General features: G+C 40.0%; 1 protein-coding gene across 2 annotated transcripts in view; it reads right to left on the bottom strand.

The window, feature by feature from the left end:
* SEC24A (SEC24 homolog A, COPII component) overlaps positions 1 to 15,500 on the bottom strand; it is a 67,542-nt gene that overhangs the window by 42,242 nt on the left and 9,800 nt on the right. For both annotated transcript variants that reach the window (XM_081827053.1, XM_006731016.3), the window contains exon 2: positions 3,463 to 3,954. In XM_081827053.1, coding sequence (XP_081683179.1) covers positions 3,463 to 3,954 — 492 coding nt within the window. The remainder of the gene's footprint in view (positions 1 to 3,462; positions 3,955 to 15,500) is intronic.

A 15,500-nucleotide genomic window follows, 5' to 3' on the forward strand; every position in this document is an offset into this window, starting at 1 on the left:
CAGATATGAAAATTTTCAATGTTTCAATACTGTTCAATTTTCCAGGATCAAAATGAAAAATGATCGTTATTACTGAACCTTATAGTTCCCAACAAGACAAATCAGTGCCCTGTTGACAACTGAAGACAATAATCAGATTACTGCCATATAACTCCCTTATCAAGGAAGCACTGACACATATCCATGGCAATACAGACAAGTCAAAAGAACAAAAGGGCAAGGTACACTACCAACTCAGCATGAGCAAGAATGTATGATACATCTGGCCACAAAGGTGTAACAACCTAATGTTTAACAAAATACAAGTGAGCTTATAGAGATTTTTCACAGGTTTAAGAAAAAAAAAATTTGAAACCACAACATGCTACATTTCATAGACATTTTTTCAAGCTGAATAATTTTTTTTCTTTTTTAAGTAGGCTACAAACCCAGTGTGAAGCCTAAAAGAGCTTGAACTCATGATCGTGAGATCAAGACCTAAGCTCAGACCAAGAGTCAGACGCTTACCCGAGTCACCCAGGCACCCCTCAAGTTGTATAATTCTTATTTGTAACATTAATAGCTAGAGTTTTAGAACCTGCCCTCCAGATCCCTAAAGCTAATGTAAGGATGTTAAAAGACTGATTAGGAAAAAAAAGTCAGATCGGGAGCCTCGGTGGCTCAGTCGGTTAAGAGTCTGCCTTCGGCTCAGGTCCCGATCCCAGGGTCCTGGGATTGAGCCCCAGCATCTGGCTCTCGGATCAGTGGGGAGTCTGCTTTTCCCTCTGACGCCCTCCCCCACCGCTCATGTTTTCATGCTCTCTCTCTGAAATAAACAAAATCTTAAAAAAAAAAAAAAAAGGAAAAAAGTAAGAGAAATTTAATATGTGGACTCGAGACTTAGTATAACACAGATACAGTTTTGAGATCAGATAATCAGGCAATAACTACCAATGCAGTGTTAAAAAATGAGGAATTTGGGGACGCCTGGGTGGCTCAGTTGGTTAAGCGACTGCCTTCGGCTCAGGTCATGATCCTGGAGTCCCAGGATCGAGTCCCATATCGGGCTCCTTGCTCAGCAGGGGGTCTGCTTCTCCCTCTGATCCTCCCCCCTCTCATGTGCTCTCTCTCAAATAAATAAATAAAATCTTTACAAAAAAAAAAAATGAGGAATTTGGGGCGCCTGGGTGGCTCAGTCGTTAAGCATCTGCCTTCGGCTCAGGTCATGATCCCAGGGTCCTAGGATCGAGCCCCACATCAGGCTCCTTGTTCAGCAGGGAGCCTGCTTCTCACTCTCCCTCTGCCTGATGCTCCCCCTGTTTGTGCTCTCTCTCTCTCTCAAATAAAAAATAAATAAATAAATAAATAATGAGGAATTTTTTTAGAAGTATCTAAGAAAAAAGCAGGGTAGTAATATATTTATTTAAGGTTCATTTTCTTAGTTTATGTATCTTTCTTCCCCCTTTTTTTATATAAGAAACCTCCTAAGTTTTGTCACTCACTTATGTCTCTTTCACCACATCTGTGGTGTAGCCCTCTACCTGAGGGCTTGTGACACCCAAAAACATTTCAGATTATTGATGATGTGCTTTTTAATGAGAAGCTACACCTACTCTTAAATAGTTTTTAAATAGTAGCTTTTCCCAAACTATTTTCTTGTGGCTTGGGCAAAGTAGTCAAGCCTCATTTCTTATCTGTAAAAGAAACTGTTGTGAAGATTAAATAAGATACCACATATAAAAGTTTGGCAAAGTGCTGGAAAATAAAAACATTCAGTAAATGTTACCTATAATTATCAATAATGAGATGAAAATTCATTAATTTCAAGTGATTGATGCTCACTCATGGTGCAGAATAAGAATAAAAGTAACCAGATGGATTTCAGTTTGAACAATTGCAGATCAGAAGATTTCTACAAAGAAACCAGTTTTCTAGAAGCAACTATAACCTTTATAGGCCAAAATGCAAGATGTAGTCACTGGAACCAATCACTGATCAGAGGCTAAGAAAAATAGTTTCAGCAATTGAAATATATGTAGTACACAGGAATACAGATACAAGGTAATTATTGATACTACTATTTCATTTGAAAGTTTTTACTAGTTTATTTCCTTGAGGATGTTGGCGCAACAGAATCAACATGCAGATCTCAATACAGAATTTTAAATGCTTTTCAAAGTAACACTATTAATTTTGTTAAGTGTACAAGACACTAATTTTAAGAGCTAAATAGGAACAATGAAATGGTTAAATGAACTTCCTTGTGAACCAGATACAACCAAACTTTGATATACAAACTGATGTACAAAATCCACACAATCCCAATCAAAATCCCAGGTGCCTTCTTTGCAAAAACTGACAAGCTAATCCTAAAATTCTTATGGAAATGCCAAGGGACCCAGAACAGCCACAACAAACTTGAAAAAGAAAAACAAAGTTGAAGGGGCACCTGGGTGACTTAGTACTGTTAAGCATCTGATTTCAGCTCAGGTCATGATCTCAGGGTCCTGGGATGAGCCCTGCGAGGGGCTCCCTGCTCAGTGGGGAGTCTGCTTCTCACTCTCCCACTGCCCCTCCCCTCGCTTGTGCTCTGTCTCTCTCTCAAATAAATAAAATCTTAAAAAAAAAAAAAAAAGTTGGAGGAGTCCTACTTCCCAAATTCAAGGCTTACTACAAACCTACAGTAATCAAGTTGTTTGGTACTGGTATAAAGATAGTTATAGATCAATAGAAAAGAATTCAGAGTCCCGAAATAAACCCTTACATTTACGATCAGTTGATTTTCAATAAGGGTGCCAACACCATTCAATAAAAGAAAGAACAGTCTTTCCATCAAATAGTCCTGGGACAAATGTATACCTACATGCACAAGAATGAAGTTTAACCCCTACCTCACACTATACACAAAAATTAATTCCAAATTGATCAAAGACGTAAATAGGAGAGCTAAAACTATAAAACTCTTACAAGAAAAAATAAATATAAATCTCTGCCCACTGCTTTCTGACTGCGGTTCTGCTAATAACACTCACTCCTCACTACAAAAGTTATTGTCTGCTCTGACCTGCCCCTCCAGGATACTACAGTTTCTGGGGACCGAAACAGTCTAAGCCGTAACAAAAAGATAACCCAAGCCTCAGATCAAGACCAAAAAAAGAGACCATAGGGATTGAGCTTAAGATGGAACCCAGTTAATAAAAATAATGGCAAGTCCTTAAGGAAGTGGTTCTGCATGCATACCTGATTCCCTGAAATATCATGGGTGACTCAAAGAAACACAGAGGATACCTTCACAGGTAAGAAGCAAACCCATGATTTTAAGTTAACGCAAGGTTAGAGAAGTAATTTATTTAAAGATTAACAATGATTTAGAAAACCAACAGTCCTCCATTTGGTTTTAAGTCTTGAAATATTAATTATAACATCTAAACAGGCAAAATTTTCCCACTTCTACATAGTAAGCACTCCTATTATGAACTCTACCTGATTTTATGAAGTTGTTTTGAAGTGAAGGATCTCCAGAAGAAACATATTGATGACTTGTCAAATTTGTATTCCCAGATACAGCTGGTTGGGATGATACACGAGGACAATGGTTTGTCTGTGATCCTGTGGATGGATAGTTATACTGCCAATTCAAAGGTGGTTGTACATTGGCTCCAGGAAGAAAGCTACCAGAAGGCATTGGTGTAGCAGCTGGGTTCTGAGAAGTAGGTAGTGGCATTCGGGGAACAGGACCACTGTGAAGTGAAGGTGTCACTGGATTAGAAGCTACAGGTGGTCTATAAAGAGTCTGCCCAGGTCCCTGATAAATACTTAACGGAGAAACAGTCTGAGAACCACCATAGTTAGACTGTCCAGAGACTGGATTCAATGTCTTTGCTGGTATTAGATGAGGGTAGGATCCTGGAAGCTGAGAATTATATCCTTCGTTCACTGACACTTGTGAAGACATCAGTGCATTTTGGACAGGACCTTCCAATAAGAGGAGGAAAAATTAGTCTTCCAAACAAAGTAATAAAAATACTTTAAGAAATACAGTAAAACATATGGTACTCTTACAATTAAACAATAAAAAGACAAATAACCCAATTTAAAAATGAACAAAAGATTCAGACATTCAATATATTTCCAAAGAGATACACAAATGGCCAATAAGCACATGCAAAAACACTCAACATTATTAGTCATTAGAGAAATACAAATCAAAACCACAGTGAGGTGGCACTCACACCAAGTAGGATGACTAAAATGTAAGAGTCAATAAACATTTTAGTGTTAACAAGAATGCGGATGGGGCACCTGGGTGGCTCAGTCAGTTGGGCATCTGCCTTCAGCTCAGGTCATGATCTTGGGATCCTGGGATCGAGCCCCATGTCGGGCTCCCAGCTTCAGTCGGGAGTCTGCTTCTCCCTCTCCCTCTGCCCCTCCCACCCCCCACTTGGGCTCTTTCTCTTGAATAAATAGTTGAAATCTTTAAAAAAAAAAAAAAAAAGGAATGTGGAGAAACTGGAACCCTCACACATTGCTAATAGAAGTGTAAAATGGTGCAACTACAATGGAAAACAGTTTGGCAGTTCCTCAAAGTATTAAACATAGTTATCATATAATTCAGTAATTCCACTCTTAACCTGCATAAAAAGTCGTGCACAAATGTTCATAATATTATTCGTAATTGCCAAAAATTACAAACAACCAAAATGTCCATCAACTGATGAACAGAGATAAACAAAAGGGTATATCTATACAATGGGATATTATTTGGTCATAAAAAGGAATGAAATATTGACGACATTTTACAACATAGATAAACCTTGAAAACATTATGCTGAGTGAAAGATGCTGGTCACAAAAGAGGATACACTGTATGATTCATTTATATGAAATATCCAGAACAGCAAAATCTACAGACACAGAGGTAGATTTGTGGTTGCAGGGGCTGGGGCGAGGAGGGAATGGGGAGTAACTGCCAATGGGAATAGGGTTTCTTTTGGGGATTATAAAAATATTATAAAATTGATAGTAGTGATGGTTGCAAAACTCTGTGAATACACTAAAAATCACTGAATTGTACATTTTAAAGCTGTTATTAAAAAAAAAAAATCCCTAGAACTACCACTTCTACTCAGGAATATACTGTTATTTCTGTTGCTAAAATTAGACAATAAAAGGAAATAGATACTTTTTTAAAAGATTTTATTTATTTGAGAGAGAGCAAGCGCGAGCACAAGCAGGGGGAGAGGGGGAGAGGGAGAAGGAAAAGCAGACTCCCTACTTAGCAGGGAGCCCCATGTGGGGCTCAAGCCAGGACCCAGGACCCTGAGATCATGACCTGAGCCAAAGGCAAATGCTTAACAGACTGAGCCAGGCAGATGACCCAAGATAAATATTTTTTAAAAAGATAGCACTCTGGGGGCACCTGGGTGGCTCAGTCATTAAGCGTCTGCCTTCGGCTCAGGTCATGATCCCAGGGTCCTGGGATGGAGCCCAGCATCAGGCTCCCTGCTCCGCAGGAAGCCTGCTTCTCCCTCTCCCACTCCCCCTGCTTGTGTTCCCTCTCTCGCTGTCTCTCTCTGTCAAATAAATAAATAAAATCTTAAAAAAAAAAAAAAAAGATAGCACTCGGGGGCACCTGGGTGGCTCAGTCAGTAGAGTGTGCAACTATTTTTTTTTTTAAGATTTTATTTATTTATTTACCTGAGAGAGAGAGAGAAAGAGAGAGGGAGAACAAGGAAGAGCTGACGGAGAAGGACAGATTCCATGCTGAGCTTGGAGCCGTACTTGGGCCCAATCTCATGACCCTGAGATCATGACCTGAGCAGAAATCAAAGAGTTGGACGCTTAACTGACTAAGCCACCCAGGCGCCCCAGCACCTCTTTAAATATTTATGTATAATGAAGACCCTCATCTTTGAGTTTAATAAATGCATATGGTAAAGTCACTGTCAACTGACATCAGTTATTCCATTTAATGGCCTAAGACCTTCATAAACAAGCTATTCAATTTCCTACTCCTTTTCCTCTCTGCTCAGCTCCAGTCCCACCCACCTGAATGTTTCTTCCACAAGCTTAAATATGCTCCTACCATAGGGTTCTACACTTTCTACTCTGCCAAGAATGCTCTTCCCCCAGATAATCTCACTCAATGTCTTTACTCAGGTCTCTCTTCAAATAATCTCAAAGAAACACTACCTGAACACCGTAATTCAAATACCACCTCTTTCATTCTCTTCACCTCTGACCCTACTTTATTTTTATTTCTAGTGTTAAAATGACACTACGTGGGACGCCTGGGTGGCTCGGTTGTTAAGCGTCTGCCTTCGGCTCAGGTCATGATCTCAGGGTCGTGGGATCGAGTCTTGCATCAGCAGGGAGGCTGCTTCTCCCTCTCCAACTCCCTCTGCTTGTGTTTCCACTCTGACTGACAGAGACAGACTGTCTCTCTGTCAAATAAATAAAATCTTTAAAAAAAATTTTTTTTTAATGACACTACGTTATTTATTTATAGTCTCTCAACCTCACTATAATATACGGTCCATGAAGATAGGGACTTTATTTGGAGAAATGTGAGAATCAACTGTAATAAAGGCTAGTTTCAAATGCTACAGTATTCACCTGATGGGATCCCTTAAAGGTAAAAAAATTATTCCATGATAATGGCACCAAGGGACCCAGGCTCGGTTGTTAAGCGTCTGACTTAACAGGGTAACCTATGTAGCTCAGTCAGTTAAGCAGTCCACTCTTGATTTCGGCTCAGGTCATGACCTCAGGGTCATGAGAATGAGCAGGCTCTACACTCGGAGCCTGCTTAAGATTCTCTCTCTCTCCTTCTGCCCCTCCCCTTGCTTGCACTCTAAATAAATTAATAAATAAAATCTAAATAAATGAATAAGCTAAAAAGCAAAGTAGTCCCTTTCCTGAAAACTTTAGTCCTAAAGACATGGAGGTGGGGAGGAGGTGTAAGCATCCACACCGGAGGGAAGCTGGAATAGAATGAGAGGGCAGCACCAGCAATGGGAGAATGGTTACACACAGGAGAACTGATCAAATAAATACATACAGGATGAGTGAGAAGCAAGATCTCTCACTCTCTGAGAAGGGAGTCACAAACATGGAAAGGGGAAAACTAGAATGAACCTAATCATGGTGGGTCTGCACTGGAAGTTACAACTGAAATTCATGGATTTCAATATATATAGATAGGTAGCTTCCCTAATTCTGTCTGCTGAGACAAGTAGCAGAGATATTCCAATAGCTCTGATCACATCTAGTACAATATCTTGGTTTCTAAATACTTTTCTCTCCACTAAAAGGAATCATGGCTGATCTCTGAGCTTAGAAAGTACAAGATGAGCCTGCAATATCTTATTGTGCCAGAAGTCAAAGAAGTGCCCAAGAACGATAATAGAAAACAGAGAAGACAGCTTGAAGGGCACCCAAAGGCCAAATCTGAGATAACATAAATGCAAAATAAATAGTAGTAATAGTGGATTATAATTCACTAAATAAACAGTCCATACCAATATAAATAAATGAATAAATTAAAAGTCTAACAAGGAATGAAATATTTATATTATCTCTATCAGTGATTTTTTTTTTTAAAGTAGGCTCCATGCCCAGCATGGAGACCAACACAGGGCTCAAACTCACAACCCTGAGATCAAGACCTGAGCTGAGGGATGCCTGGGTGGCTCAGTTAGTTAGGTGTCTGCCTTCGGCTCAGGTCATGATCCCAGGATCCTGGAACTGACTCCCACATCAAGCTCCTTGCTCGGTGCAGAGCCTGCTTCTCCTTCTGCCTCTGCCTGCCGCTCCCCCTGCTGTGCTCTCTCTCTCTCTGATGAACAAATAAATAGGGGCGCCTGGGTGGCTCAGTCGTTAAGCATCTGCCTTCGGCTCAGGTCATGATCCCAGGGTCCTGGGATCGAGCCCCGCATCGGGCTCCCTGCTCTGCAGGAAACCTGCTTCTCCTTCTCCCCCTCCCCCTGCTTGTGTTCCCTCTCTTGCTGTGTCTCTCTCTGTCAAATAAATAAACAAAATCTTTAAAAAAAATAAAAAATAATAAAATAAAAATTAAAAAAAGACCTGAGCTGAGATCAAGAGTCAGATGCCTGGGGCACCTGGGTGGCTGAGTTGGTTAAATGTCTGTCTTCAGCTCAGGTCACGATCCCAGAGCCCTGGGATCGAGCCCCGCATCGGACTCCCTGGTCAGTGGGGAGTCTGCTTGTCCCTCTCCCTACACCTACCCCACTTGCGCTCTCTCTCTCAAATAAATAAATAAAATCTTAAAAAAAAAAAAAGTCAGATGCTTAACTGACTGAGCCACCCAATGCCTCTAAATAGTCTCAAAGTACATCTCCACATAATACTTACTAATTACAAAATGAAGAAGAGCAACTTCACTATGGAGAAGCTTGACAGACACCACCTTAATCAAGTGATCAAAGTGAACATCATCAATAATGAGAAAAAAATGGAATCATGTACCACACGATAGGATGCAATGAGAATACATCATCTCTACTTTAATACTCCTGCTACAGTGCATAATCTGAATCTAATCATGATGAAATAGCAGACAAACCTAAACTGAGTGACATTCTACAAAATAACTGGCTTGTAATTTTCAAAAGCATCTGGGTCATGAAAAGTCAATGAAAGACTGAGGAACTGTTCCAAACTGAAGAGCACTAATGAGGCACAACAATTAAATGCTAAATGTGATTCTGGATGGATTCTTTTGCTAGAAAAGGTTTTACTGGGACAACTGGTGAAACCTGAATGGGGTCTGAGGATTAATAACAATGCATTAATGTTAATTTCCTAATTTTGATAGTTGTGTTATGGTTATTTAGGAAAACTTTATTATTTGTAGGAAATATAAACAAACTAAAATATCTGGAAGTGATGGGACATCATGTCAGCAACTTACTCCCAAATGGTTCAGGAAAAAAAGTTTATTGTAATGTCCTTGTCTATGAATTTACTGTTCCAAAATAAAATGTTTAAAGCAACACTAAGTAGTTAGTTATATTGTAGAGATTACAAAAAGCACGCACCTCCTCAATAAATGAGAAAGGCTAGTAAGAACTTAGTGGCTTAGGGTAAAATTTCCAATGACAGCATCTTACCCAGACTCAAAGTGTGGTATATCAAAGAACTTAAAAACAAGTAAAATTTACTTGTTTTTCTGGAAAGCTGTTGTAATAATGTTAACAACACTGATGTCAAAGGTGAATGTGAAAAACCGTAATTTCAAACCTACTAGAATGACTGTATCTAATCAAAGACTGACAATAACAAGGGTTGACAAAGGTGTGGAGAAATTGGAAACTCTAATACATTGCTAGTGGGGATGTAAAATGCTGCAGTCACTCTGAAAAAGCTTAGCAGTTTCTCAAAATATTAAACATCGATGGGGTGCCTGGGTGGCACAGTGGCTTGAGCATCTGACTCTTGGTTTCTGCTCAGGTCATGATCTCAGGATGGTGAGACGGAGTCCTGCATCTGGCTCCACGCTCACCATGGTCAGCTTGGGTTTCTCTCTCCCTCACCCTCTGCCCCTCCACCCACCTCAAGTGCACTCTCTAAGGTAAATACATAAATCTTAAAAAAAAAAAAAAGAAAGAAAGAAATTGGGGCGCCTGCGTGCCTCAGTCGTTGGGCACCTGCCTTCGGCTCGGGTCATGATCCCAGGGTCCTGGAATCAAGCCCCACATCGGGCTCCCTGCTCAGCGGGAAGCCTGCTTCTCCCTCTGCCACTCCCCCTGTTTGTGTTCCCTCTCGCTGTGTCTCTCTCTGTCAAACGAATAAGTAAAATCTTAAAAAAAAAAAAAAAAAAGAAAAGAAATTAAAAAAAAATTAAACAGAGATACCTATAATCCATCAATTCCACTCCAAAGTTTATACACAAGAAAACTGAAAACATATGTCTGTACAGAAACTTGCACATGAAAATTCACAGCAGCATGATTCATGATAGCCAAAAAGTGGAAACAACCCAAATGTCTATCAACTCATTAACGGATAAACAAAATGGCATGTATCCACACAATGGAATATTATTTGGTCATAAAAGAAATGAAGTAACTGATACATGCTACATGGATGAACCTTGAAGATAATACGTTAAAGAATCCAATCACAAAAGACCACATAGTGTATGATTCCATTTATATGAAATGTCCAATACAGGCATATCTATAGAGATAGAAAGTAGATTAGTGGTTGCCTAGTGTAGGAGCAAATACCATGCTGATTATTTCAAATTAAAGCTACTTAAAAAACAGCCTGCAAAAGGACACTCAGGACCTCTTCTGTCCCCCTGAAAGCAGAAAATAAATCTCCCATGTGAAAGGTACCCTCCCTGTACCAGGGGGTCAAAAGACATCCTATCACCAGAGAAAGGGAATTTAGAGCCAAAAAAACTTTATAAACAAACCTTGTTATTTTTTATTAATTTACTACCCCAGCCAAAATTCCATTTAGAATTCCTTGCTAATTGAAGCTCTCAAAGTTCAGTTTTGTCCAGTCAATTTCTCACAAATTTACTGTCTGTCTAAAAAGTATAAAAGTACCTGCCTTGGGGCGCCTGGGTGGCTCAGTCCTTAAGCGTCTGCCTTTGGCTCAGGTCATGATTCCAGGGTCCTAGGATCGAGCCCCGCATCAGGCTCCCCGCTGAGCGGGAAGGCTGCTTCTCCCTCTCCCACTCCCCCTGCTTGTGTTCCCCCTCTCTCTGTCAAATAAATAAATAAAATCTAAAAAAAAAGTACCTGCCTTGGTCATTTCTTTAGGTCTCAATTTCATTATTGGGCCTCCCTGCATACGTAATTAAACTTTGTTTTTTTCTATTAATCTGTCTCATGTAAATTTAATTCTTAGTCCAGATAGAGAAAAATTTCTACCTCCGCCTCACAGGGACAAATGGACTGTGACTGCTAATGGGTTCAGGGTTGGGGGGGGGATGAAAATGTTTTAAAATCGATTGTAGGGGCGCCTGGGTGGTTCAGTCGGTTAGGCATCCCATTCTTTTTTATTTATTTGACACACCGAGAAACAACAAGCAGGGGGAGTGACAAGCAGAGGGAGAGGGAGAAGAAGGCTCAGGCTGAGCAAGGAGCCCCATGCGGGGCTTGATCCCAGGACCCTGAGATCATGACCTGAGCTGAAGGCAGCGGCTTAACCAACTAACCAACTAAGCCACCAGGCGCCCCCAGGTGTCGAACTCTTGATCTCAGCTCAGATCTTGATCTGAGGGTTGTGAGTTCAAACCCCCTGTTGGACTCCACACTAGGCACTAGGCGGGGAGCTTACTTAAAAATAAATCAAATCAAATCAAGTCAAATAGGGTGTGATGATGAATATACTGAAAACTACTGACTTGTATACTTTAATTGGGCGAATTGTATGTGTGTGAATTGTATCTCAATAATCCTGTTTTTTTTAAATGATTTTTTAAATTTATTTGTCAGAGAGAGTGAGCAAGAGAGAGTAAGCACAAGCAGGGGGAGTGGCAGGCAGAGGGAGAAACAGGCTCCCCGCTGAGCAAGGAGCCTGATGTGGTGACTCGATCCCAGGACCCTGGGATCATGTCCTGAGCCGAAGGCAGACGCTTACCCAAATGAGCCACCCAGGCATCCCTCAATAAACCTGTTTTTAAAAGTGGCTTTTAAAAATGAATGAATAAATAACGTGGTATATTCATAATAAAAATAAAGTACTGATGCATGCTACATCATGGATGAACCTTTAAAACATATGCTAAGTGGGCGCCTGGGTGGCTCAGTCATTAAGCATCTGCCTTCCGCTCAGGTCATGATCCCAGGGTCTTGGTATCAAGTCCCACATCAGGCTCCCTGCTCAGCAGGAAGCCTGCTTCTCCCTCTCCCACTCCCCCTGCTTGTGTTCCTGCTCTCGCTCTCTCTGTCAAATAAATAAATAAAATCTTTAAAAAAAAAAATTATGCTAAGAGCAAGGCAAAAAAATTAATTAAAAATAAAATTTAAAGAAAATTTAAAAATAAATAAAAAGAGAAAGCAGTCAAAAAGACCATATACTATATGATTCCATCAATAAGAAATGTCCAGAATAGGCAAATCTATGAAGATACAAAGAACGTAAGTAGCTGTTTACTGCTAGTGGATACAGGGATGGGGGACAGGGACTCACTGCAAACGGGGTTGGGATTTCTTTTAGGGGTGATAAAAATATTCTAAAAAATTGTGGCAATGGTGGCACAACTTTGTGAATATACTAAACAATACTCAATTGTAAACTTTAAATGGGTAAATTGTATGATAGATTAATTATACCCAAAAATCTGTTTTTAAAAATAAGAAAGAATAATTTATACAATTCATGTAATAGTTACCTCTGGTTGAGAGAAAGGGGATATGATAAGAGACATAATGGTTTCAGAGGTACTGGTTAAACTCTGTTAAACTAGTGGTGAGCACACAGGAGTTCATTTTATTATTTCTCTTTAAACTGTGCATATGCAGGGCACCCGGCTGGCTTAGTCAGTAGAACATGTGACTCTTGGGTCTCGGGGTCGTGAGTATGAGACCCACAGTGGGTGTAGAGATTACTTTAAAAATAAATAAACTGTACATGTGTTTTATATAAATTTTGTGTTTCACAATAAACATTTAAAATAAAAAAGTGCAGAGGCGCCTGGGTGGCTCAGTCGTTAAGCGTCTGCCTTCGGCTCAGGTCATGATCCCAGGGTGTTGGGATCGAGCCCCACATCAGGCTCCCTGCTCGGCGGGGAGCCTGCTTCTCCCTCTCCCACTACCCCTGCTGTGTTCCCTCTCTCGCTGTGTCTCTCTCTCTCAAATAAATAAATAAATAAATTTAAAAATAAAATAAAATTGGGGTGCCTGGGTGGCTCAGTTCTTAAGCGTCTGCCTTCGGCTCAGGTCATGATCCCGGGGTCCTGGGATCGAGCCCCGCATCAGGCTCCCTGCTCAGCAGGGAGCCTGCTTCTCCCTCTCCCACTACCCCTGCTTGTGTTCCCTCACTCTCTGTCAAATAAATAAATAAAATCTTTAAAAAAAAATAAAAATAAATTAAAAATAAAAATAAAATTTAAAAGTGCATTAAAGAGTTTATTTTTTTATTATTATTATTTTTTTATATTTTATTTCTTTATTTGACAGAGCTAGAGAACACAAGTAGGCAGAGTGTCAGGCAGAGTGACAGGGAGAAGGAGGCTCCCCGCTGAGGAAGGAGCCTGACACGGGGCTTGATCCCAGCACCTGGGATCATGACCTGAGCTGAAGGCAGCCGCTTAACCGACTGAGCCACCCAGGCGCCCCCATTAAAGAGTTTAAATAAAATGATTTCATAAGTACAAAAGTAGAAAATTAATATTTCTAATCTATAGTATTTAATTTTTCCTCACATATATCTTTTAAATACAAAGTTTAAAGATCCAAGTGAGGGAAAATCTTTTCACTGGGAAATGGAGAAATGACTTGGGGGGGGGGTCACTTTATATTTAAGCATATACAGTATTTCATCCCACAGGACACCAAAATATCATCTTAACTTCTTTGGGTACAAAACAAAATTCGTCTCCCCCACAGAGTCTGGCACCATTCTGGCTCAAATATTTGATTTGGTTCCTTCTTACTTAACTGCCAAATTAAAAATTAGGGCATTACAGGTCAAAAAATAAAAAACTGCCACAATCATACATATCTTTTCAAAACAAGAAAATAAAACAAACAAAAATACTGGGACCAGAGGAACAGTTAAATAAATCCACTCAGTTCTGGCTCTTACCAAGTGCACTGTCTCCACTGAGAACATTTCGGGTTAATTTCTGGACCTTTCTATTTTCATTTAGGGTTTTTTTTTTTTTTTAAACTGATCCCTGTCTAAAGACACCGAAAAAAAATAAATCCGTTTATAAATATTTATATGCCAGGGTAATCCAATGGAAAAGTATTTAAAGTATTCAAATTGTGACCTTTAGACCTAGAACCATTTTAAGATAAGACAAAAAAAAAAAAAACTGGCCAGAGGGGAAAGTCCACACTATTCAATGGCACCACCAATGAGAAGTCACCAATGGGAATGCTAAATATACATGGAAAGCAGCTAAACAGGGTGACTATCTGACAACATACACAGGTTTCAAAAGGTTTCACTTTTTCTAAATGTTATCCCCTCAATGTTCATATAACCCATTTATATAGCCATCCTGAATGCTTCTTGAACAACTCATGGGGTAAGGGAGGAGAGAAAAGCATATCTCTGGCTGATCTCCAAAACATCAAATCAGAGAGATATGTTCTGGGAAAGTAAGAATACTTTGCTTACGTATGCATGATTTATCAAACACTAATAGATGAATTTCTGAATGTGAATATTCCAAAGGACTCTCAAGATTCTGGTACCCTAAAAAACTTCAGGCCTAGAGCAGCTAAGCAACTTGTCCCAAATAGCACCAGAAGTCAACATAATTCACTCAATCCCTAGTCATTCTCTATATAGTCTACTATTCCACAGTGTATATTCAATCTGAGATATGAAAACTATCTAAAGAAATGTTGTAACTCCTATACAATCACCTTCCTGATAGTACAAGGTCACTCCATAGGAAGTGTATATGGAAACAGGCATTACATAGTAGTAACTAAGAGCACAGACTAGAACAACTATTCGAAATCAAATTCTGGCCTTGCCTTTTAGGAACTGTCCTTGAGCAAGATATTTAACCTAGTTTCCTCATCTATAAAGCAGGTATAGTAAAAGTACCTAAGTTACAGCATTAATGTGTATGGTAGGCAGAAAAAATACCCCCCAAATATGTCCATATCCTAATCCCTAAGACATGTAAATACATTAGGTTACATGGCAAAAAAGAATTTAAGGTAGCAAATGGAATTTAAGGTTGCTAATCAAGTGACCTTGAGATAGGAAGATTATTTTAGACTATTAGGGTGGGCCCAATGTAATCACAAAGGTGAAAGAGGGAGGAGACAGGAGGCAGGGTCAGAATGATACTATGTGGAAAAGACTTGACAGGACATTTGTGGCTTTGAAGATGATAGGGGGCATGAGTCAAGGAACAAGGCTAGCCTCCAAAAGCTGGAACGGCAAAACATTCTTTGCTGGAGCTTTGGATAAGGAATGCAGCCCCGATGACCTATTTCAGACTTCTGACCTCCCCAACTTTTAAAAATGACAATTTTGTGTTGTTTTAAGCCACCAAATCTGTGGTAATTTGGTACAGCAGCAATAAAAACTAATAAATTTTAAGAATGAGATTTATAGGGGGGGCGCCTGGGTGGCTCAGTCGTTAAGTGTCTGCCTTCGGCTCAGGTCATGTTCCCAGTGTCCTAGGATCGATCCCTGCATCAGGCTCCCTGCTCAGCAGGAAGCCTGCTTCTCCATCTCCCACTCCCCCTGCTTGTGTTCCCTCTCTTGCTGTCAAATAAATAAATTAAATCTGGGGCGCCTGGGTGGCTCAGTCGTTACGCGTCTGCCTTCGGCTCAGGTCATGATCCCAGGGT

The sequence above is a fragment of the Leptonychotes weddellii genome, chromosome 7, assembly GCF_054177405.1.
Source record: "Leptonychotes weddellii isolate Sample4059 chromosome 7, ASM5417740v2, whole genome shotgun sequence".
NCBI lineage: Eukaryota > Metazoa > Chordata > Mammalia > Carnivora > Phocidae > Leptonychotes > Leptonychotes weddellii.